Source organism: Aquarana catesbeiana, linkage group LG09 (genome assembly GCF_042186555.1).
Source record: "Aquarana catesbeiana isolate 2022-GZ linkage group LG09, ASM4218655v1, whole genome shotgun sequence".
In the NCBI taxonomy this organism is placed as follows: domain Eukaryota; kingdom Metazoa; phylum Chordata; class Amphibia; order Anura; family Ranidae; genus Aquarana; species Aquarana catesbeiana.
The window spans coordinates 256220638-256244597 of NC_133332.1; the positions used below are offsets into that span (position 1 = coordinate 256220638).

The following is a 23960-nucleotide window of genomic DNA, read 5'->3' on the forward strand; positions in this document are numbered from 1 at the left end:
GGTCTGAAACCCCTCTAGGCAGGTATGAAACTGCAGCGACAAAGGGAAGAGTGTCCGCTGGGGCGAAGGCCATATCAATTCGAGACATAGTGTGGAATGAGTCTGAATGACAAGAAAACTGACTCATCTGGGTGTTTCCAGCGCCATAATTCAGTAAGGTCATACACCTGCATACAGTTCAAAAGGGAAGGAAAGGGTCTACCCCCACTCCCCAAGCGGTCCATGGCTGGATCCAGTATAGCATTAAAATCACCGATGTAGAGGAGAGGTCTGGGGGGTCTATCCAACAAGTACAGTGACAATTTCAATAATACCTCTGCCGAAAAAGGCAGAGGAATATAAAGGTTAACAATAGTAAAAGTTATTGAGGAGATTTGCAGTGTAAGTATGACATATCTCCCATTTGGATCTATCTTGACTTGTAAAGTTTCTGCTGGGAGGGATTTAGCCACTAAGATAGAAACCCCCCTAGAATAATTTGTATGTGTGGCGTGATAACCCTGAGCCAGCCATGGACGCCTAAGGGCCCTTACCTTAGTATCAGTCAGGTGGGTCTCCTGGAGACACACCACATGAGGACAGCATTTCTTTAGGACTGAAAAAACGAGAGACCATTTTTGAGGGGCATTCAAACCTCTAGTGTTCCATGACACAATTTTTAAGGACCCTGTCACTGTAAGACAAACAAGATATCATGATCATAGGGACAAGTAAGCACATTCTTATATAGTACCTCACAGGCCGCGCCAGGCCACATGCATTCAATTATATCTATACCACATTTCAAATATCTATGTTTACTCGAGTCTGTACTGTCAGTATACAGACCAGAGTAAACCAATAAACCGCTCCGAGCAACATCTATATAAACTGTAAAAAGGGAAAAAGAGAAAAAAAAGTAAAAAAAAAAGAGAAAATAGCACAAAAAAGAAGAGCGAACTGTGCTTGAAAAACCCATAACCCCCACCCTGCTCGGCCATCCCCAACTTAGCGAGCCTTGGATCCCAAAACCCAAATAGACCCCTCCTACCCCGTAGAAAAAAAAAGGGGGGGAGATATGTTATTGAGGGTCCAACTATTCCGTGGTCACACCACTGTCTGGTGGGGAGGTAACGTGGAGATCGGTGTGGCTCTCAACTGACAGTAGAAAAAAAAATAGTTATGTCCTGATCCAGGATGTCTTTTCTGTATGTTTTATGGGAAGACAAAAATAAGATCAGTCCTTCTTAATAGCAAAGAAAAAGAAACAACAGGAATGTTAAAGGTTGTTGCAGGATTACAGATTTTTTTTTTTTTTTTTGTAAGACCTCTGGTATAGGTGGGTAGCCCCATATGATGGGGTTGGCATTTAATGGATGGGGGCCTGCAGGGTTTCATACATAGGGAGTTCAGCAGAGGGGAATATTAAACAGGTGAAACTGTCAGTGACCTCTGCGCCTGTCTGCGGGCCCGTAGCGGTCATTTAGCCATGCCATGGCTTCTTTAGGGCTGGTGTAAAAGTGAGCTTTACCGTCGAATATGATGCGAAGCTTGGCAGGAAAAAGCATGGCATATTTCAATCCCTCCTCTCGTAGTCGATTCTTCACTGCTGAGAATGATATGCGCTGGCGCTGCACCTCAGTGGAGAAGTCAGGATAAATAGAGATATTGTTGCCGTTGTATTTAAGCGGACCTTTCTCTCTTGCTATTCGTAAAATGGCAACTTTATCCTGGAAGTTAAGGATGCGAGCGATGATTGAACGTGGAGGTGTTCCCTCTGGGGGAGGACGTGGGGGTGTACCCTCTCAATCACATATGAATACGATGGTGCATCAGTGCCAAAATTATCTCTCAGCCAGGAGTATAAAAATTTTTCAGGGTGTGAGCCCTCTGCGCGTTCAGGGGATCCAACAAAACGTAAATTGTTCCTTCTTGAACGATTCTCCAAATCGTCAATTTTGGCGCGGAGAGCTGCTAGTTCCCCAGTATTATCTCTCACTTTAACGGTTAGGGGGTGCATAGTGTCCTCCACAGAACTAATACGTTCCTCCATATCCCCAGCCCTGTCACAGAGGTTCTGAACATCCTGTTTAAGGAGTGAGAAGTCCATTCTTATGGAGGCTATTTGAGTAGTGAGTGAGGCATTACAATCTTGTGTGGCCAGGGTTGGTTCAGCAGGGGGATTCAGCTCACCATCATCAGATGATTGCTGGGGGTCCTGAACTGTCTGGAGGTCTTGTGATAGCTGGGAGACAGTCTGTGTACGAAAGATAGCAGGAGTAGAAGCACTCACCCCACTAGCAGAGCTCCGGTCATCAGATAGATGCGCCTGCAGCGTGGCTGCCTGAGAGGCCTGTGTCCCGGCGCCATCTTGCCTCCGGAATCCCGCCAGACGGTCCGACGTGGATGGGGGCCAAGCCGGCCCATATTTCACCATGGTAGCCAGCCTGCTTTGTGCCCACCGCCGTGGGGAACAAATTGAGACCCTCGGCGAGGAGATAGGCCTCAGGATGCCTGCAGGATGGTTGTTGAGAGCCGGAGCGATGTGACTATGCGGCCGCTCGCTCCACTATCAAGCCACGCGCCCCCCCCCCCCGTGTGTGGCTTTCCTAATCAAGTCCAATCAGTATAATGGAACACAGCTGGACTCGAAGATGTCGAACCATCTCAAGGATGATCAGAAGAAATGGACAGCACCTGAGTTAAATATGAGGGTCACAGCAAAGGGTCTGAATACTTGGGACCATGTGATATTTCAGTTTTTCTTTTTTAATAAATCTGCAAAAATGTCAACAATGCTTTGTTTTTCTGTCAACATGGGGTGCTGTGTGTACATTGAGGGGGAAAAAATGAACTTAAATGATTTTAGCAAATGGCTGCAATATAACAAAGAGTGAAAAATGTAAGGGGGCCTGAATATTTTCCATCCCCACTGTATATTGTTTATTTCAGCCAGTGTAAGTACTTAAATTTGATTTTGTATTCACTGCTTGCAATCATCTGTATAGCAGCATTTAGACTGGGTGAGTGATGGGCAGTGTTCCGCGTTAATCAGTCATGCTGCATATTTTAACAAGAAGCTAGTCCCACATGAGACAACAGTTCACCTCATCAGTTTGCGGTTTCCTCCTTCACTGTCCAATCAGCTAGTTAGGTTTTAGACCTCTGTAATAACTATAACACAAAAGGGTGCTGGCATCCTCCTGGTATGTGGGTTTTTTTTATTTTTTTATTTTTTTTATGTGAAAATCTATCTATATGAATTGTATTCACACTTCTTTTTTTACCTTTTTAAAGGCAGCCTTCACGTGTATAAAAAACTTGTGGAACCGAAAGCCATTAAAGGTGTATGGAGGTCGAATGGCTGAATCCATGCTGGCTATACTATGTCATATACTTCGTGGTGAGCCAGTGATTCGAGAGCGTCTGAGTAAAGAAAGGGAAGGCAGCCGGGAAGAAGAGGGAGGGCAGCCGGATGAGAGTGGAACAAGACGAGAGCCACAAGTCAACCAACAGCAACTACAGCAGGTGAGTTTTTTTTTCATTTACCTTTTAGATCTAAATACATTTGCTTTCTTTTGAGATCCATTTTATAGTATGTTACATTTCCTTGTTCACTTGTAGATTTTTGGATCATTTGAATAGTTTTTCTTACAGTACTTGCAATAATTGTATCTGTAAGAGCTCACTAAAATACCTTATTTCAGCACCAGGTGGTGCTGCAAAGTGTGAATGTCAATTGTGGCTTCCCATCCTAGCTGGTTGGTGACTCCATCTTACAATATAAAGGGGGTCACATGCAGGCCTGAGGTTGCCTTTGAACAAAAAATGATGTATTTTAAATATAAAGTTGCCAGTATTATGATTACATTTTTCAGAACTTACCCTTTCACATTGTTAAACCCCTTTTTTTTCTTTTCCATATAGCTTATGGATATGGGTTTCACACGAGAGCATGCAATGGAATCTCTTCTCAACACAAGCACTATGGAGCAAGCCACGGAATATCTGCTCACTCACCCACCTCCTCTTATTGGAGGAGTCGTGCGGGTAAGTGTGGCCATCTGGTGCCACCTTAGCCTTTTTGGCTTTTCATCAACGTCCGCTTCAGTCTTGCTTCCCTTCTGTTCCTTCATCTCATCTCATGTTTCCCTGTCCTCCATTCCAGCCCCTTTCTACCGCAGGCTTCTCCGTGCCACTCTGCTCATGCAGAGCAGACCTATAAGCATCTGCATGTGACAGAGCAGTCTTGTGTTAGTTAAGCAAGGGATAAAATCAGAGGTTACAAACTGCTTTCAAACATCATTGACTATTAACATCAGGGTTGGCTCTGTAGTTAGAGAGATGAATCATTCCCTTCCCTTTTACAGCAAAATGGGTTTCCCTGGCTAAACTGTAGCAGCTCCCTTCTCACCTTTTGCTCCAATCTTCCCAAACCCATTGGACTCTTAATGTCTTTCCTATTGCCTGTGCATCCTTACTCTCATGCCCTGACCTCCCCATTCTGCAGAGCAGCCCAGCTGACATGGGGTATCTGTTGTTGCTCTGCAGGACTTGAGTATGTCAGAGGAAGATCAGATGCTGAGAGCCATTGCCATGTCGTTGGGACAAGATATTTCTATGGAACAGAGGGCAGAGCTGCCCGAGGTACAGTACAAGATCAGCTGTGGGATTAATGGGGTCAGGCAAATGAAACTTTTCAACAAGTCTTGAGAAGTGAACAGGGTGTAAGGGGCACTGGCTTTCGTGCCTGCGTTAGAAAAGGTTGAGCTCTTCCTTCTCCCATCCACCTGACCAATGTTCCCTTACCCTTTTTCTCCCCATCCACTGTATACCCAATCCTTCCCCTGCACACAGCCCCCCCCTCTTTTTCACCTCTGGTGAAACATCACAAGATGAGAGGTATCTCACCAGTATAAAGCATTGATGTTGTTTTTCTTTGTGTTAGTTACAATGATGGTGAGCCACAGGTTTATTAAATTATACTTAATTCATAGATTATGGGTTAGGGCGTTGTGTTTTAGCCATTAGATTGAGGTGGGGTGGTGAGGATGGGTCTGTGTGTAGAACTTGGGTTGATCCTTTACTTTAGAGCCCTTATTTCTACTTTTCTCCAGGAAACTGCACGTCGAAAAGAGGAAGAGGAACGCAAGGCCCGCGAGAAGCAAGAGGAGGAAGAGGCCAAGTGCCTAGAGAAGTTCCAAGATGCAGAACCCCTGGAGCAAGATGAACTGCATGGTTTTACAGACAGCATGCTCCCTGGCTGTTTCCATCTGCTGGATGAGCTACCAGATACAGTTTACCGTGTTTGTGACCTTATCATGACTGCCATCAAACGTAATGGAGCTGACTATAGAGATATGATTCTAAAGCAGGTGGTCAACCAGGTCAGGCTAGCATCCATTCCTCAAAAATAAACACTATTTAAAATCTTCCCTCTAAACAGCTATTTAACTACACTATTTGTCTTGCATAGGTGTGGGAAGCTGCTGATGTGCTTATTAAAGCCGCTCTTCCTCTTACAACCAGTGACAATAAAACCGTGTCTGAATGGATTAGTCAGATGGCAACTCTTCCTCAGGCATCCAACTTGGCCACCCGCATCCTTCTACTGACTCTTCTGTTTGAGGTACTGATCCATTTTCATATGTTGCATTTTATTCCAATTACATATTTTTTAACTGATCTGAGCTTGCCGACCAGCTGCCGCAGGTTTACTGTGGCAGAATGGCACGGCTGGACGAAATGACGTTGCCTTACGTCGCTTTGCCTTTTGCCCAGTAGGGGAGGCATGCACCTGCAGCGTGTGCCCTGTGGGCACGATGACTGACGGGTACCCGTGATCGGTCATGACAGAGCGAGAACTGGGATCTCTGTGTAACACACAAATCCCGGTTCTTTCGGGGGAGTAGACAGATCGTGTGTTCATACTAAATGTGAACACCGATCTCTCACCTCCTAAACAGTCCCCTCCCCCCTACAGTTAGAACATACCTAGGGAACACCGTTAACCCCTTGATCGCCCCCTAGTGTTAACCCATTTTTTGCCAGTGACATTCATACAGTAATTAGTGGATTTTTATAGTATTGATCACTATAATTGTCAATGGTCCCAAAAATGTGTCAAAAGTGTCCAATTTGTCCACCGCAACATCGCAGTCCCGATAAATCACAGATCGCTGCCATTACTAGTAAAAAATAAAAATGCTATAAATCTATCCCCTATTTTGTAAACGCTATAACGTTTGTGCAAACCAATCAATACACGCCTATTGTGATTTATATATATATATATATATATATATATATATATATATATATTTATATTCTCAAAAATATGTAGAATACATATCGGCCTAAACTGAGGAAAAAAATTGTTTTTTGATATAAAAAAAATGTGGGATATTTATTATAGCAAAAAGTTAAAGATACTGTGTTTTTTTTTCAAAATTGTCGCACTTCTTTTGTTTATAGCACAAAAAATTAAAACCGCAGAGGTGATCAAATACCACCAAAAGAAAACTCTATTTGTGGGGGAAAAAGGACGTCAATTTTGTTTGGGTACAGCATCTCATGACTGCGCAATTGTCAGTTAAAGCGACGCAGTGCCTGATCGCAAAAAATGGCCTCGTCATTGAGCAGCCAAATCTTCCGGGGCTGAAGTGGTTAACAGCAGAAGTGACCAAGTCTATTGGTAGTTGCTGTTGACATAACATAACTCCTAGTGCTGCCAGCTTGTCTCATAATGCCAGGTGCATGATTCCGATTATAATCAAGAGAGTTGCTGTTTACCTAAAACTTTTATGTGCCCGATTCACAGTGTATTGATCCAGTGAAGTTGAGCAATTGATTGCTCAACGTCACTGGAAATAAGTAACATGGCTTTTTAAAAAAAAAAAAAAAAAAAAAGCGCGTGGTGTTTTTTTTTTTGTTTGTTTTTTAAAGGTTTGAATTATACAGATTTTTCAGTTGAGTGCAACCTTGAGAAAGGTAACCTGTGCCCCACCAGAACAAAGACCAGAGCTGTTTATATTGTCTGAAATTCAATGCATACATCAACATTTCTTTTTCTTTATTTTAACTAGGAGCTGAAGCTTCCCTGTGCCAGAGTAGTGGAAACCAGTGGAATCCTTAATGTTCTGATAAAACTGCTAGAGGTCGTTCAGCCTTGTCTGCAGGCTGCTAAGGAGCAGAAGGAGGTTCACACACCCAAGTAAGGCTGCTTACAAAGGCCTTTATTGCATTTCATACTAAGCAACTCTGTAATGTTCTTGTAACTAATTACATCATTGCTTTCCTGACAGATGGATAACACCTGTCCTACTGCTTATAGATTTCTATGAGAAGACCTCCATTGCGTCTAAGCGGAGAGTACAGATGAATAGGGTAACCTTTTCAAAATATTATGACTCTTGTTCTGTACAAAGAAAAGCAAGCAAAGTATTTGCTGTGTCTACAAGGGGGAGGCTTCTCCACAATCATGGTTTTCCTAATACACACTCTTGCAAAGCGTCATTTTAAGGACATTGTAAATGAGAATGGAAACTTTTTTTCATTGAGTTTCTTCCCAATAGTTAAAAGGCTTGTCCTCACTGCATTCAATCCATTTGTAAGCAATCTTGAGGCCTATATTTTGATTTCTGCTGTCCATTCACCATTTTTCCTGAGTTCTAAGTTAGTCTCTGGGCTGTATGCTCTCCTCTCACATTAATGGAGATGCCGTCCTTCCACTTTGTCATGTGAAGAGTGTCAGTAACCTTGTTCTCTACATGCTTATGTTCCCTGTCTTACGGCCAGTGCAGCTGAAAGGTAAAAACTATTGTGGGATATGAGAGGAAAGACATAATGTTGATATTCTTCCACGTTCCTCCCCATACCTAATGTTTATTACACAAAAAAAGGACTTAACAGCGTTGACAGTCTTAATGACACCTGCAAATGTGTTTTCAGTGATCAATCCTTTTATCTTAATAAGGGGTTGATAGCTTTTGGGTAGGATTAGAGACCCTTTTCCCCCCAGTAAACGGAAATGCAATATTTTATCTTTTTTCCTCTTTAGTATCTTCAATCAAATGGTAACAACTGGCGTTGGTTTGATGACCGATCAGGACGTTGGTGTAGCTATAGTGCTAGTAACAACAGCACTATTGATGCAGCATGGAAAGCTGGGGAAACTTGTGTGCGTTTTACAGCCGGCCGACGGAGATACACTGTACAATTCACCACTATGGTTCAGGTAGTTTTCTGTTTAAAGTTGTATTGATTGGTTTATCCCCATGTATTTATTTATTTTTTCATTACTGAACTGATTATAGCAAAGTTTTGTTTTTTTTTTAAGCTCAAGTGTTATTGTTTGCATAAGCAAAAAAAGAATTAAAAAGCACAACACTACATTATTTCACTTAAATCATGTGTGTTTTATATACGGTCCCAAGGTAACTGTTTGCATAGTTGAAGTAAAAATAGAAAGATTAAATGCTGCTCATGTCGATAAATGTTTTATTTTCATAAGACATCGAATTGCAGCACAACTTGTTAAACATTAATCAGTAGAAATATATGCTTTAATGGCAGAGTGGAAACAGATCTCTGCAAAGTGATTGAAATGAATTAAATGAAAAATAAAGAAATATATGTTTTTTTATATACTGTAAGTATGCAGAGGGTTTTGGGTGGGGCCCCTCTGCTCCAGCATCAACACTGACAAAAAATATGTCCAGTTATATAAGTAATATAAATTCTATGCAATCTTCCCACAATGCTACAACTGCTAAGACCAGATACTAAAATATATATTTTGAAGCACTCCTTTTCTTTGTACCTATCTTTATGGACTATGTTCGGAACATTCCCATGTCTTATTCAGAAATTTTTTTGGGGTGCATAAGTAAAAAAAAGAAGACACATTGGCTAACATGGAGGGGAGCTTCCAGGCAGAAAAAGTAGCGTTTAAAAGCCTGTAGGAACAGCTTCTTTGATATGCAGCCCTTAAAGTGATATTAAAGTCTTTTTTGTTTTTATAACAAACATGTTATACTTCTCAGCCCTGTGCAGTGGTTTTGCACAGAGCAGCTGTGATCCTCCTCTTCTTGTGTCCCCCACCATCGCTCCTGCCCCCCCCCCCCCTTGCCAAGTGCTCCCAGAACAAGAAGCTTGTTCTGAGGGCACCCAAACAGGCTCGCCTTCTCCCCTCTTCTGATTGGCTCACTGACTGTGATTGACAGCAGCGGGATCCCATGGCACTGGCGGTCAAAGCCTGGTAAAGAAAACAGCTGGGTGAGGACATCGCTGGGACGGGTGTCTGTCTATGAAGTCAGCAGGTACAGTTTTTGTAGCTCCCGATGTTTTAATTTTTCAAAATATAACTGAAGCTCCTCTTTTAACCACTTCAGCCCCGGAAGGATTTACCCCCTTCCTGACCAGAGCACTTTTTACAAATTGGCACTGCGTCGCTTTAACTGCTAATTGCGCGGTCATGCAATGCTGTAACCAAACGAAATTTGCGTCCTTTTCTTCCCACAAATAGAGCTTTCTTTTGATGGTATTTGATCACCTCTGCCGTTTTTATTTTTTGCGCTATACACGGAAAAAGACCGAAAATTTTGAAAAAAAATGATATTTTCTACTTTTTGTTCTAAAAAAAATCCAATAAACTCAATTTTAGTCATACATTTAGGCCAAAATGTATTTGGCCACATGTCTTTGGTAAAAAAAATGTCAATAAGTGTATATTTATTGGTTTGCGCAAAAGTTATAGCGCCTACAATCTAGGGTACATTTTCTGGAATTTACACAGCCTTTAATTTATGACTGCCTATGTCGTTTCTTGAGGTGCTAAAATGGCAGGGCAGTACAAAACCCCCACAAATTACCCCATTTTGGAAAGTAGACACCCCAAGGAAATTGCTGATAGGCATGTTGAGCCCATTGAATATTCATTTTTTTTGTCCCAAGTGATTGAATAATGACAAAAAAAAAAAAAAAAAAAAAAATTACAAAAAGTTGTCACTAAATGATATATTGCTCACACAGGCCATGGGCATATGTGGAATTGCACCCCAAAATACATTTAGCTGCTTCTCCTGAGTATGGGGATACCACATGTGTGGGACTTTTTGGGAGCCTAGCCGCATACGGGGCCCCGAAAACCAATCACCGCCTTCAGGATTTCTAAGGGCGTACATTTTTGATTTTACTCCTCACTACCTATCACAGTTTTGAAGGCCATAAAATGCCCAGATGGCACAAACCCCCCCCCAAATGACCCCATTTTGGAAAGTAGACACCCCAAGCTATTTGCTGAGAGGCATGTTGAGTCCATGGAATATTTTATATTTTGACACAAGTTGCGGGAAAGTGACAATTTATTTATTTATTTATTTATTTTTTGCACAAAGTTGTCACTAAATGATATATTGCTCACACAGGTCATGGGCATATGTGGAATTGCACCCCAAAATACATTCTGCTGCTTCTCCTGAGTATGGGGATACCACATGTGTGGGACTTTTTAGGAGCCTAGCCGCGTACGGGACCCCGAAAACCAATCACCGCCTTCAGGATTTCTAAGGGTGTACATTTTTGATTTCACTCTTCACTGCCTATCACAGTTTCGGAGGTCATGGAATGCCCAGGTGGCACAAACCCCCCCCCAAATGACCCCATTTTGGAAAGTAGACACCCCAAGCTATTTGCTGAGAGGCATGGTGAGTATTTTGCAGCTCTCATTTGTTTTTGAAAATGAAGAAAGACAAAAAAAAAAATTTTTTTTTTCTTTTTTTAATTTTCAAAACTTTGTGACAAAAAGTGAGGTCTGCAAAATACTCACTATACCGCTCAGCAAATAGCTTTGGGTGTCTACTTTCCAAAATGGGGTCATTTGGGGGGGGTTTGTGCCACCTGGGCATTCCATGGCCTCCGAAACTGTGATAGGCAGTGAAGAGTGAAATCAAAAATTTACGCCCTTAGAAAGCCTGAAGGCGGTGCTTGGTTTTCGGGGTCCCATACGCGGCTAGGCTCCCAAAAAGTCTCACACATGTGGTATCCCCGTACTCAGGAGAAGCAGCAGAATGTATTTTGGGGTGTAATTTCACATATTCCCATGGCATGTTTGAGCAATATATAATTTAGTGACAACTTTGTGCAAAAAAAAAAAAAAAAAAAAATTTGTCTTTTTTCCCGCAACTTGTGTCACAATATAAAATATTCCATGGACTCGACATGCCTCTCAGCAAATAGCTTGGGGTGTCTACTTTCCAAAATGGGGTCATTTGGGGGGGGTTTGAACTGTCCTGGCATTTTATGCACAACATTTAGAAGCTTATGTCACACATCACCCACTCTTCTAACCACTTGAAGACAATGCCCTTTCTGACACTTTTTGATTACATGAAAAAATTATTTTTTTTTGCAAGAAAATTACTTTGAACCCCCACACATTATATATTTTTTTAAAGCAAATGCCCTACAGATTAAAATGGTGGGTGTTTAATTTTTTTTTTTCACACAGTATTTGCGCAGCGATTTTTCAAACGCATTTTTTGGGGGAAAAACACACTTTTTTACATTTTAATGCACTAAAACACACTATATTGCCCAAATGTTTGATGAAATAAAAAAGATGATCTTAGGCCGAGTACATGGATACCAAACATGACATGCTTTACAATTGCGCACAAACGTGCAGTGGCAACAAAATAAATACATTTTTAAAAGCCTTTAAAAGCCTTTACAGGTTACCACTTTAGATTTACAGAGGAGGTCTACTGCTAAAATTACTGCCCTCGATCTAACCGTCGCGGTGATACCTCACATGCATGGTGCAATTGCTGTTTACATTTGACGCCAGACCGACGCTTGCGTTCGCCTTAGCGCGAGAGCAGGGGGGACAGGGGTGCTTTTTTTTTTTTTTTTTTTTTTTTTTTTTCTTTATTATTTTTTTGCTTTTTTATCTTATTTTAAAACTGTTCCTTTCATTTTTTTTTTTTTTAATCATTTTTACTGTTATCTCAGGGAATGTAAATATCCCCTATGATAGCAATAGGTAGTGACAGGTACTCTTTTTTGAAAAAATTGGGGTCTATTAGACCCTAGATTTCTCCTCTGCCCTCAAAGCATCTGACCACACCAAGATCGGTGTGATAAAATGCTTCCCCAATTTCCCAATGGCGCTATTTACATCCGGCGAAATCTAAGTCATAAAATGCTCGTAGCTTCCGGTTTCTTAGGCCATAGAGATGTTTGGAGCCACTCTGGTCTCTGATCAGCTCTATGGTCAGCTGGCTGAATCACCGGCTGCATTCTCAGGTTCCCTGTTGAGACAGGAGAGCCAGAGAAAAACACGGAAGACGATGGGGGGGGGGGGGGGCATTCTCTCCCACTGCTTGTAAAAGCAGTCTAGAGGCTAATTAGCCGCTAGGATTGCTTTTACATGAAAGCCGACCGCTGGCTGAAAAGAATGATACCAAGATGATACCTAAACCTGCAAGCATCATTTTGGTATAACCACTCAAAGTCGTGAATGCTGTACCTGAAGACAAAAATATGGCTAACAATAAAGCACAGTAAATGGTAAAGTATAAAAAATTGCATACCTGAAAAGCAAACATGATAAAACATAATAACAATAAAACATTGCAGAATAGAATACAGTAAAAAAGAGCAGAACAATAGAGAGAATAGAGAGAGAGAGAATAGAGAGAGAACAATAAAACGACAACTATTACTTTTTATTTTATATTTTTGTTTGTGTTTTTTTTTTTTTTTTTTACACTTTTTTTGTAACTGTAACTTTTATAACTGTAACCGGTTCCAGGTTCGGGTCTCTCAAAATGCGATGGCATCTTGGGAGACCCTGTGAAAGTGTGTCCTAGTCTGTGCAATGCTGTACCCTACGCTAATACTCAGCTAGTGAATGGTAGCATTCAAAACATTCACCAATGCAAAGACCAGGATTGTCAGGACAGGAGGGACAATAATAGCGGGTGTCACGCCTATATCCGCGCTTACTGCAGACACGACATCTTTTTTGGGGGAGTTCGTTGGGTAGGGGTACTAGGGGGAGGACATAAAGAAAATGCCTCTCATGCAGCCGACTGCATTTGGTTGGGGATGTGAATGGGGGAAGTACGGGCGCTGCAGAAGCGGTGGGTTCCCAATTAGGATTGGCGAATGCAGCAGGAAGGGCATTATGGGCACGACGGGCCTGTGTTTGTCTTCTTTGTGGCAGCGGGACACTACTTGTGCTTGCCACCTCACCAGCTTGAACTGCACTTATGGGACTCGCCACGTCACCAAGTGTTACTGCAGTGCTGGTTTGACTACGACCGGGGTGTACTAGGCCGCTGGCGCTTGCCAGTTCACCAAAACGCTACCAAAAAAACTGTTAACGATCGCAGGGATCAGGCCTGACTCTGCGAACGCTGCAGTTATGCGTTTAGTGTTTTGTAAGTGACAGTGATCGATCGATACTGCACTTGGGTGGGCTGGGCTGGGCCGGGCGGAGGGGCAAAACGCAGGTGCTAGCAGGTATCTGGGCTGATCCCACTAACACTGCGTTTTTGGGAACCCTAAACTGCTGGGGATGCCAGTATAGATCTGATCGGATCAGATATTGATCAGTTCAGATACTATACCACTAAGGGAGGTGTACGGTGCGTGCGTGGGTGTTAGCGCTACTGGCACTAACCTGACGCTGCCTGGGGCTGGTGCTTGCCAGTTCACCAAAACGCTACCAAAAAAACTGTTAGCGATCGCAGGGATCAGGCCTGACTCTGCGAACGCTGCAGTTATGCGTTTAGTGTTTTGTAAGTGACAGTGATCGATCGATACTGCACTTGGGTGGGCTGGGCTGGGCCGGGCGGAGGGGCAAAACGCAGGTGCTAGCAGGTATCTGGGCTGATCCCGCTAACACTGCGTTTTTGGGAATCCTAAACTGTTGGGGACGCTAGTATAGATCTGATCGGATCAGATATTGATGCGTTCAGATACTATACCACTAAGGGAGGTGTACGGTGCGTGCGTGGGTGTTAGCGCTACTGGCACTAACCTGACGCTGCCTGGGGCTGGTGCTTGCCATTTCACCAAAACGCTACCAAAAAAACTGTTAGCGATCACAGGGATCAGGCCTGACTCTGCGAACGCTGCAGTTATGCGTTTAGTGTTTTGTAAGTGACAGTGATCGATCGATACTGCACTTGGGTGGGCTGGGCCGAGCCGGGCGGAGGGGCAAAACGCAGGTGCTAGCAGGTATCTGGGCTGATCCCGCTAACACTGTGTTTTTGGGAACCCTAAACTGCTGGGGACGCTAGTATAGATCTGATCAGATCAGATATTGATCCGTACAGATACTATACCACTAAGGGAGGCGTATGCTGCGTGCGTGGGTGTTAGCGTTACTGGCGCTAATCTGACGCTGCCTGGGGCGACGCATATCACCGCCGGGCGATCAGGGGGCTAAATCTTTATTCGGCGGGTGCCCTGACACTATAAAAAATAAACAAACTAACCAGCGTCACCCGTAACGGTTATACAGTGATCAGTGGTGAAAGGGTTAACTAGGGGGCAATCAAGGGGTTAAAACATTTATTAGGTAGTATATGGGGGTCCCTGTCGCTATAAAACGCTGACGGCGAACCTAAATATTTACCTCACTAACTAGCGTCACCAGCGACACTAATACAGCGATCAGAAAAATGATCGCTTAGCGACACTGGTGACGGGGGGTGATCAAGGGGTTAAAACTTTATTAGGGGGGGTTAGGGGGGTACCCTAGACCTACAGGGGGGTAATACTAACTGTCCTAACACTGTAAATGTCACAAACTGACACCAATACAGTAATCAGAAAAAAAAAAAAAAAAAAAAAAAAACCTGCTGGTGTCAGTTTGTGACGGGGGGGGGGGGTGATTGGGGGGCGATCGGGGGGGGGATCGGGGTGTTTTGTGTGCCTGTCATGTTCTACTGTGTGTGTAGTGTGTTGTGCACTTACATTACAGTCTTCTCTCCTCGGCCCGGAACGGAAAATACCGAGCCGAGGAGAGATGACATCATTTCCTCTGCCTCTGTGTACAATACAGAGGCAGGGAAATGATCCCATTGGCTGAGAGCGATCGCGAGGGGGGGGCCACGAATGGATGGCCTCCCCCTCACCTCCGATCGCCGGGGGAGATTTGCCGACCGCCGCAGGCACCGGGGGGGGGTCCGATCGGACCCCCCACCCGCGGGCAGGCAAGGACGTACATGTAAGTCCTTTTGCCTGCCCGTGCCATTCTGCCGACGTATATAGTCGTGCGGCGGTCGGCAAGTGGTTAATGGAGGAATTTTCCATCCACTGCATCTTATGAGACGCAAGCCAGGATTTCATGCCATTCGTTCATGCTTTCTACTGTGGGCTCACGTATTGAAATTGAGCTTTTGCCTGGCAGCACCAGAGTTTCTGCATCCTAAACGAGCTCTTACGGTTTCTAAACTGCAGGCGAAGTTCAGAAAGACTTTTTTTTTCTCTGCGCACACTAATTGCTTGTGAATGTTCAAACCCTGGAAAGACTTTCATTCCATTTTCAGTGATTAACATTGTATGGAACAGGACTTTATGAAAAAATGGTCTCTCCCGAACGTGGCTCCCACCATTTCTGTTCTCAAAAAGCACTCCAATGTTCCTGTTGAGGTCGTTCCATTCTTTAAGGTTTCTGTTGATGGGTGTTTTGAAACCTTTATTAAAGTCAGCCTTTGCTCTCACTGGTCCTGCCCTACAACCTGCCGCTGTAGCTGTGTCAATTTGTCAAGCTGTTGCTAACTGAACAAATGAATGAGAAACACAATCTTATCTCTTGAGGACCCTATGTCCTGGAACATTTGCATCTCATGCTCTCTGCACTGCTTTTTAGTGTTGATGTCCTAGAAAATGTGCTGCATTAGTGCTCTAGGATATTTTGTTCTGTGTACATTTGCGCCGAGATTTGAGGGTAGAGTCAAGGGGTTTTACTCCTATTTAATTCCAAAACCAAACTTGCATCCTATTTTGGACCCAAAGTCCCTCAACGAATACTTTGTCCCTAAATTTGGAATGAAGTCTACATGATTTGTCATCTTTCAGACCAGGGAAATTTCTGGCATGGGTGGATATCCACGATGCCTATTTTCACATTCCCATCTTTCCTGCTAGCCAACATTTTATACGCTTTGCTGTGGGAAACCAACACTTTTAATTTGTCGCCCTGCTTTTGGGTTCTCCTCTGCGAAAGGAATCTTTCTAAAAATTGCTGCCGCATTTCAATGGGCAGGAGCGGTTTAGGAGCGAATACACCGCTCCTTCACCGCTCCAAAGATACGGCTGACAGGAGATCTTTTCTTCTCCTGCCAGCGCACCGCTTCAGTGTGAAAGCCCTCGGGCTTTCACACTGAACAAACAGCGGAGGCTGTTTTGGGGCGGTTTGTAGGCGGTATTTTTAGCGCAATAACGCCTGCAAACCGCCCCAGTGTGAAAGGGGCCTTATTCAAAGTCAGACAATTAAAATCGAATGTGACCCTTCGCAACTTTAAAGAGCAATGGCAGGCTCTCATCCCTAAATATATTCTAAAAGAAATTAGAAAGTGGACGTGGGACTTTACATGGAGCCTGTCACTGTGATCAATTTATACGAATAAATTAAATATAAGTATAATTGATTTTCATTTAATGTAATTTACCCCTAAGGGTGGTCCATGATGTTTATAAGAGCATAATCAAGGAATGATATGATATAATACAATTATGAGCATAAGATTCACATTCATAATAATGACAGATTTATTACAAACAATCATGACATGATTAATACACTGATTACAGGTAAATGTATAAATCAATTCAAATTGCTTATTAAACGTACATAAATTATAATAACAGGAAACAATGTTGTTATTGAAATTCATGATTGGAATAAGCTGGACTGGGTATCCTTAGTTGACAACCCGACAGTCTATCCCAGATCACCCTACAAGCCCATCGCAGGAATTGGACATAACTTTAAGATTCATTCTGTAAGTATTTTCAACTTGTGGTTGTCTCGGGTATTCCCTTTTTATGAGGAGATCCTATTAGATGGTCATATTATCTGCTTAAAGCGGGGTTCCACCCAAATTTTGAATAATATCTGTATGTATTCTCTTCCTTGCCTAGATGCTGACATGCTGTTTAAAAAAATTTAAATCGCCGTAATTACCTTTAATTTTTCTATTCTTCTTTGCACTTCCTGGTTCTCCTCCCATGGGAGTAGGCGTGTTTCTAGCCTCTCCCAGACTCCTGGGAGCTAGTCTCAGGCTTCTCAGGATGCCACTGAGCATGTGGGGGAACGAGCGGTGAATGCTGGGAGCACAGCCTTCACCACATCCAGGAAATAAATGCTTGTGGGCTTCAAATGCCCACAATGAAGATGGAAACCGCCTGCAGTGAATAATATAAGTTATTCTTTCCAACGAAAATCTGACACAGGCGGACATATTACACACAATATGTGAGTATGTAATGCTGAGAAGAAAAGTTTGTGAATGAACTCAAAAAAAAAAAAAAAAAGATAGGTGGACCCCCGCTTTAACTTTCAGCATACATGTGCATCTTACCCCTGATTGGCAACGAAGCCATGAAACGCGTCGGGTTGTCAGCTAAGGGTGCCCGGTCTAGCTTAAACCAATCCTGAATTTCAATAACATTTTCTATCTGTTCATTATAATTTATGTACGTTTTTAAAATATGCAATTTTTATTGATTTATACATTTACCTGTAATCAGTGTAATAATCGTGTCCATTGATTGTAATCTGTCAATATTATGATTTATGTTTATCTTTTATGCTCAAATTTGTGTTATATCATATCATTCCTTGATTATGCTCTTATAAACATCATGGACCACCCTTAGAGTTAAATGACAAATCAATTATACTTATTGAATTTATTTGTATAAATTGATCACAATGACAGGCTCCATGTAGAGTCCCACGTGCACTTTCTAATTTCTTTTACTTTATTCAAAGTCTCCCTCACATCACCCTGTGCTTTCTTGGGACCTCAGTCTGGTTCTCTCTGCCCTGCAGAAACAACCCCTTTATATCTATCAGGGAAATATCCTTAGATCTGTCCTGCAAAGTGGATGCCTGGGTTGCTATCCAATCTGACATGTCTTAGAGCTTAGTGGCTGTCTTGTGAGGAGCCACTACTCATTCTTCACAGACAAGGTAGTCTTGCACCCAAGGTGGCATCAGTCTTCCACCTCAATGAAAACATAGTCCTTCTGCCTTTGTGCTCTACTAATTGCTCTGCACTGCCTGTATGTTGTCAGATATCAGTCTAGGTCAAAGCAACAGCGTCTTATCAGGAAGATGGATTCCCTAACCATCCTACCTTCAGGACCTAATAAGGAACATCCTGCTTCAAAGCCCACCATCACTAGATGGATTAGACCTGTTATCGCCATGAGCTTAAACTCTAATAGACAAAACACCTCCTGCACTTTTACACACTCCCTTCACCAGGTCAGTGGGTGTTATCTGGGCATTCTGGCATCAACCCTATGTGGTTCAGACCACCCTGTCCCCTATTGATACCGTTTTCAAAGTTTTACCAGGTGGACATCCATTCTTCTCCGGATGCAGCTTTCAGCCACAAAGTTTTTGCAGCCGTAATCTAAAGTTGGTCTATTTACCGCTGTTATTGTTGGACCTGTTGGCACATTTCTGTTTGCCTAGTTGTTGCCCACCCTTCTCATTCATTGCTTGAGGATGTCCCTGGGTCTATAAATAAATACATAGCCTACGTCCTGTAAAAAACGAAAAAGCGAAATTTCGACTTGCCTGTAAACGCCATATCTTGACATTTAAGGACATGGCGCCCCCCCCCCCCCTCTCTCTGCATTACTTGCTACAACTCTGACTCATGGAATAAGATAAGGGGCCGATCCTCAAAAGCTTTGCCAGTGTCAAGTCACCTGAAGGTAGTGGCATATAGGCCATGGTCTAGGGCAGTGATGGTGAACCTTGACACCCCAGATGTTTTGGAACTATATTTCCCGTGATGCTCAACTACACTGCAGAGTGCCAGAGCATCATGGTAAATGTAGTTTGAAAACATCTGGGGTGCCAAGGTTTGCCGTCACTGGTCTAGGGATACCAGTCCTATGATTTACTGCATAAGAAATTTATAGGGCAAGTTTAAATTGCTACTTTTATATGTAGTGTAACAATGGAACACAATATTTTGTGATGTTAGTGTTGGTAAAATGTGTATTTTCCACAGGTAAATGAAGAAACTGGAAATAGACGTCCAGTAATGTTGACTCTGTTGCGAGTTCCACGTCTAAGCAAAGGTGGCAAAAACGGAAATGGCCAAGAATTGGAGAAGACTTTGGAAGAAGGCAAGGAGACTGATATCAAGCAAAAGGAGGAGAAATTGGCTGGTATGCGCTGATATATTCTTTTCTCCATTTTTATCGCTAATTGTAACAGACAAGTTGCTTTACAAAATTGAGAACTTTACATTTTACTCTTCCTTTGACTTAAAATAACTTTATAGTTACCACACACACCTTAATTTTACAACATCAGCGTTGTATTAGCAATTCAAATTTATATATTTTCTTGGGGGGGGGGGGGGGGGGGTGTAACCTCTTCCCAACAACCTGATATTGTCTTAAAGTCTCCTTTCATAGTGTGATTCACACCCCTTGACATTTTCCACATTTTGTCATGTTACAACCAAAAACGTAAATAAACGTAAAATATGAAATCATTTATTTCCACATCGTATTTCTGTGATTTCAGATTTTGATTTCTGTGATACGTAGGCACTGAAGTGTCACACATTTCACAGAGCCTGCCTTCTGAGCTACAGAGTTGCTGAGAAGAGGAATTACAGAAGGCAGTCAGTACAGGCATCACGGGTAGTAAGGTACCATGAGATTAGGTAGTCCTTAGAAATTGGAAGTAAATGACAGGAGAAGCTGAAAGGCATATAAAGATTCCAGACAGTTGTGGAAAGAAATGACTGGCAGCACTCACAACATGAAAGAAGATTTTAACCTTTTTTGGATTGGTTATATTGCTATTACAATGCTCATGTTCTAAAATGACAATATTCTCTATAATCCAAAAGAAACAAGCGCGCATCCATGAATCAATAAATTAAGTATCAAGCTGTGAGATTGAGACGTGAACAAGTGTGACCTTTAAAAAACAAAGTGCGTGTGTCACAATATATAACTGTATAAAAACAATATATTAAAAAAAATTCAAGTGTCACAATATATGACTGTGTAAAAAGCAATTATACATATCACGTGAACAGAAATAACAATGGTGCAATAAAAAGACAGAAGTCCATGTGTATAATGATCACATTGTGAAACCCATGGGAAACCAGTATTAACTTGTGATGTATAGGAACAGATTCCACATAGATGATGATATCAGCATGAAAAGACTTCCAATATTCTGAAACTTGAATGTTCCTGCAGCCAAAACAGTTAACAATAATGCCGCTTACCGGATCAGAGTATAACCTCAGATTATAGAGATCATAAGAGCCTGATGCATCAGCCTGCCGGCAAACGATGCAATCCACCTGTCCTTCAGTTCAGGGAAAGGGCTCTCATCCGGCCACAAAGAACAAAGGTAAGTGTTTTCCTGCCAGATTCTTGGATACCGGGATCAGAGAAAAGACCCCACCACGGACCAGGATCTAATAATTCATTGCAGAAAAAGTCCTGGGAGTTTGTCACTCAAAAAATAAAAAAGGAGGGCTTCATAGTGCAGATAAACTTCAAACGGGTTTATTCACTAAAAACATAGCAAGCATTGCATTCATAAAAACAGAGGAACAAAAAAAAGGTTAAAAAGTAGGAACCAGCCAGGGATCAAACCAAATGGCTGAGTGAAAAAACCGTAATGATGTCTGAATCAGTTGCTCCATCCGACGCGTTTCTCCATACAAGGCATCAACTGGGAACGGAGGCATGATGCCTTAAAACTGGTTTCCCATGGGTTTCAGGGTGTGATCATTATACACATGGACTTCTGTCTTTTTATTGCACCATTGTTGTTTCTGTTCACTTGATAATATATTATTGCTTTTTACACAGTCATATATTATGACGCTTGAATGATTGTATATATATATATATATATATATATATATATATATATATATATATATATATATATATATATATTGATTGTTATACAGTTCTATTTTGTGACACGCGCTTTTTGTTATTTTGAAGTTTTATCTATTACTTTTTAACATAACGGGTATATACAAAAACCCAGTGGGCCACACACAAAAAGAAACTATTTACACTTCTTCAGCATTGACTCTCTCCTCCACCTTCCAGACCCACGCTCAGTGAGAAAATCAAAATAATAATAATGCCACCTTTTCTCAATAACAGTCAATGGTACATTTAGATGTGTCAGATACATATATGTTAAAACCCATTACAGGTGCATTCTATTACGATCACTCAATCTGCCACAGTAGTTGCACTGTTCATCCAACTGCCCCACACTTTATCAAATTTTTGTGGTATGCCCCTGCTAATGTATGTAGCCTTGTATAAAGGTGCAGCCCTATTAACCACACCCTTCCACACTGATACAGATGGAGGATTAGGCTTTTTCCATGATAACACTATCATTTTCCAAGCATAATAGATTAGGATTGTCAGCAAAGTACGAGTTACTCTTTTTGGGCTAAATTGTCCACCAGTCCCAAAAGGCACACCTTTATTGTGGACTGTATAGGAATGGCTGTTCTGCTATACATTCTGTGACCCCCTTCCAAAATACTTGAATGTTTGAGCAATTCCAAAAGATATGCATGAAATCGGCAGTGAGGTAACTGCACCACCAGCAACCAGGTACACACAGGTATATACACACAGGTAAAAATTTCATTTTCACTAAGTTCACCCTACCTATGAGTGTCAGAGGTAGATTCTGCCATGCCTGCTGTCTGGATTTTAGTTTATTCAAAAGTGAATCGACATTCAAAGCAATAAAGTCTGATACGGAGTTGGAGATATTTGATCACTTCTACCCTCTGCAAGGAACAATCTGCAGGAATCTCACATCTGGGGGGATGGCACCCTGAGTGAGAGAATCTGGGATTTTCCTCCGTTGACTTTCAGACCCGAAAAGCGAGCAAAGGAATTTAGAATGTCTAAAGCTGCCAACAGGGAATTCTTGGAGTCTCGCAAGAAAAGAACCATATAATCCGCATACAGTGCCGTTTTTTCAGTCAAGCTACCCACCGTTATCCCTTGTACCAGCTCAGAGGCTCGCAAGGCCGCTGCCAAGGGTTCGATCATGATAGAGAAAAGACCTGGTGATAAAGGGCATCCTTGGCAAGTGCCCCTATATATTGGAAAAAATTCGGATAACATATTGTTTAACTTTATGGCTGCTGTGGGGCTTCGATTTAGAATGTCGATCCACATTTCTGGAACTTGAGGACCAAAACCTAATACCTCCATTACCACCCTCATGTAATTCCAGTCCACAGAATCAAAGGCCTTTTCCAGATCAAGAAAGACCAGTATTCCACCGCTAGAAATACGCTTTTTGTTTTTTAAAGGTCACACTTGTTAACATCTCACAGCTTGATACTTTATTGATTCATGGATGCGTGCTTGTTTCTTTTAGATTATATGTTTTTGAGCTTTTAGTATTTAGGCCAACACAAGCAGCGGCACTTTATTTTTTCATGAGTAGTGCAAAAAAATTTTTTCTTTTAGGAATGTGTACTCTCTGACCATAGAATTCCTTTAATGTATTATGTTTTAGGGCACTTGTCTGTTTTTAAACTGATTTGTACCGTTAATCTTCTTTTTCTCTTCATTCCCCCCAAATTAGATCCAGTTCCTGCTCCTGAGAGTACTACTCAAGAAAAAGAGTCACCCACTGATGAGCCTAAAGTTGGAGACATAGTTATTCAAGGCCTGACAGAAGAGATGGTGACTGTGTTGATCAGGTCATGTGTTAGCATGCTTGGTGTTCCTGTAGATCCGGACACGTTACATGCTACTCTTCGACTTTGTCTGCGCCTTACCCGTGACCACAAATATGCCATGATGTTTGCTGAGCTGAAGAGCACACGCATGATCCTAAGCTTGACTCAGAGCTCTGGCTTTAATGGCTTCACTCCATTAGTTACCCTCCTTTTCAGGCATATCATAGAGGATCCATGCACATTACAGCACACTATGGAGAAGGTAAGTGTTTACAAATCTAACATCTTTTCACTGAGGCAGTTTAGCTTGTTTAAAATCCAGTGTCAGTGCAACAATTTCAGGAGAATAAACACTTCTGTGCAGAGTTTTCTTTAACTTGGTAAGAGGCCATCATAATTTATGATCTGTTCTTTCAAATAAGGGGATTTGTTTGTAATTGCTGTAAAATCCTAAATCCTTTTCTACAGTAGTTCATTGAGAGGCACAGTACATTTTGGTAAAGTTTCTATTGAAGTTTGGAAACTAAGATAAGGCAGAAGGATATTGCCAACTTTTTTTTCTTTCTTTCTTGCTTTAACCTGGTGCCCAACCTCCTAGAGACAAGTTATATATCAGAGGTATACGGTGTCCCTCAGTATACACTCGGAGAATTATTTCTGTTTGGTTTGCAGCTAAGCTAATTGAAATTCATGGCCTCTTTACTGTGGAATAGCTCAGCTATTAGTTATCTGCATTATCAGTTGCTTGCTCTGGCACTGGTCTGGAGCCAACTTCTTAACACCATTTCTTTTTTGTTTTGTATAGTCACTAAAAATTTTATTTTAGTATGAGAGTAAAACTCTAGTAAAGCGCTTGTAAACCGCCGATGTTCAAATAGGGAAAAAAAAAACCTGCAAGGCAATTGCATAATGTGCTAGTATGCGTCATACTAGCACATTATGAAATACTCACCTTGGAACAAAGCCCTCCAGCGCTGTAAAGTCACAGCTGAATGCTGACAT

General features: G+C 42.0%; 1 protein-coding gene across 10 annotated transcripts in view; it reads left to right on the top strand.

Annotated features, from left to right (window-relative positions):
- The window catches only part of HUWE1 (HECT, UBA and WWE domain containing E3 ubiquitin protein ligase 1), a 233851-nt gene that overhangs the window by 123794 nt on the left and 86097 nt on the right, over positions 1-23960 (top strand). For 9 of the 10 annotated variants that reach the window (XM_073600232.1, XM_073600238.1, XM_073600237.1 and 6 more), the window contains 10 exons: positions 3277-3507; positions 3907-4029; positions 4531-4626; positions 5097-5366; positions 5456-5608; positions 7065-7192; positions 7284-7365; positions 8039-8215; positions 19251-19410; positions 22862-23220. In XM_073600232.1, the coding sequence (XP_073456333.1) occupies positions 3277-3507; positions 3907-4029; positions 4531-4626; positions 5097-5366; positions 5456-5608; positions 7065-7192; positions 7284-7365; positions 8039-8215; positions 19251-19410; positions 22862-23220 (1779 nt within the window). The remainder of the gene's footprint in view (positions 1-3276; positions 3508-3906; positions 4030-4530; positions 4627-5096; positions 5367-5455; positions 5609-7064; positions 7193-7283; positions 7366-8038; positions 8216-19250; positions 19411-22861; positions 23221-23960) is intronic. The other variant, XM_073600240.1, reaches the window with a different exon arrangement.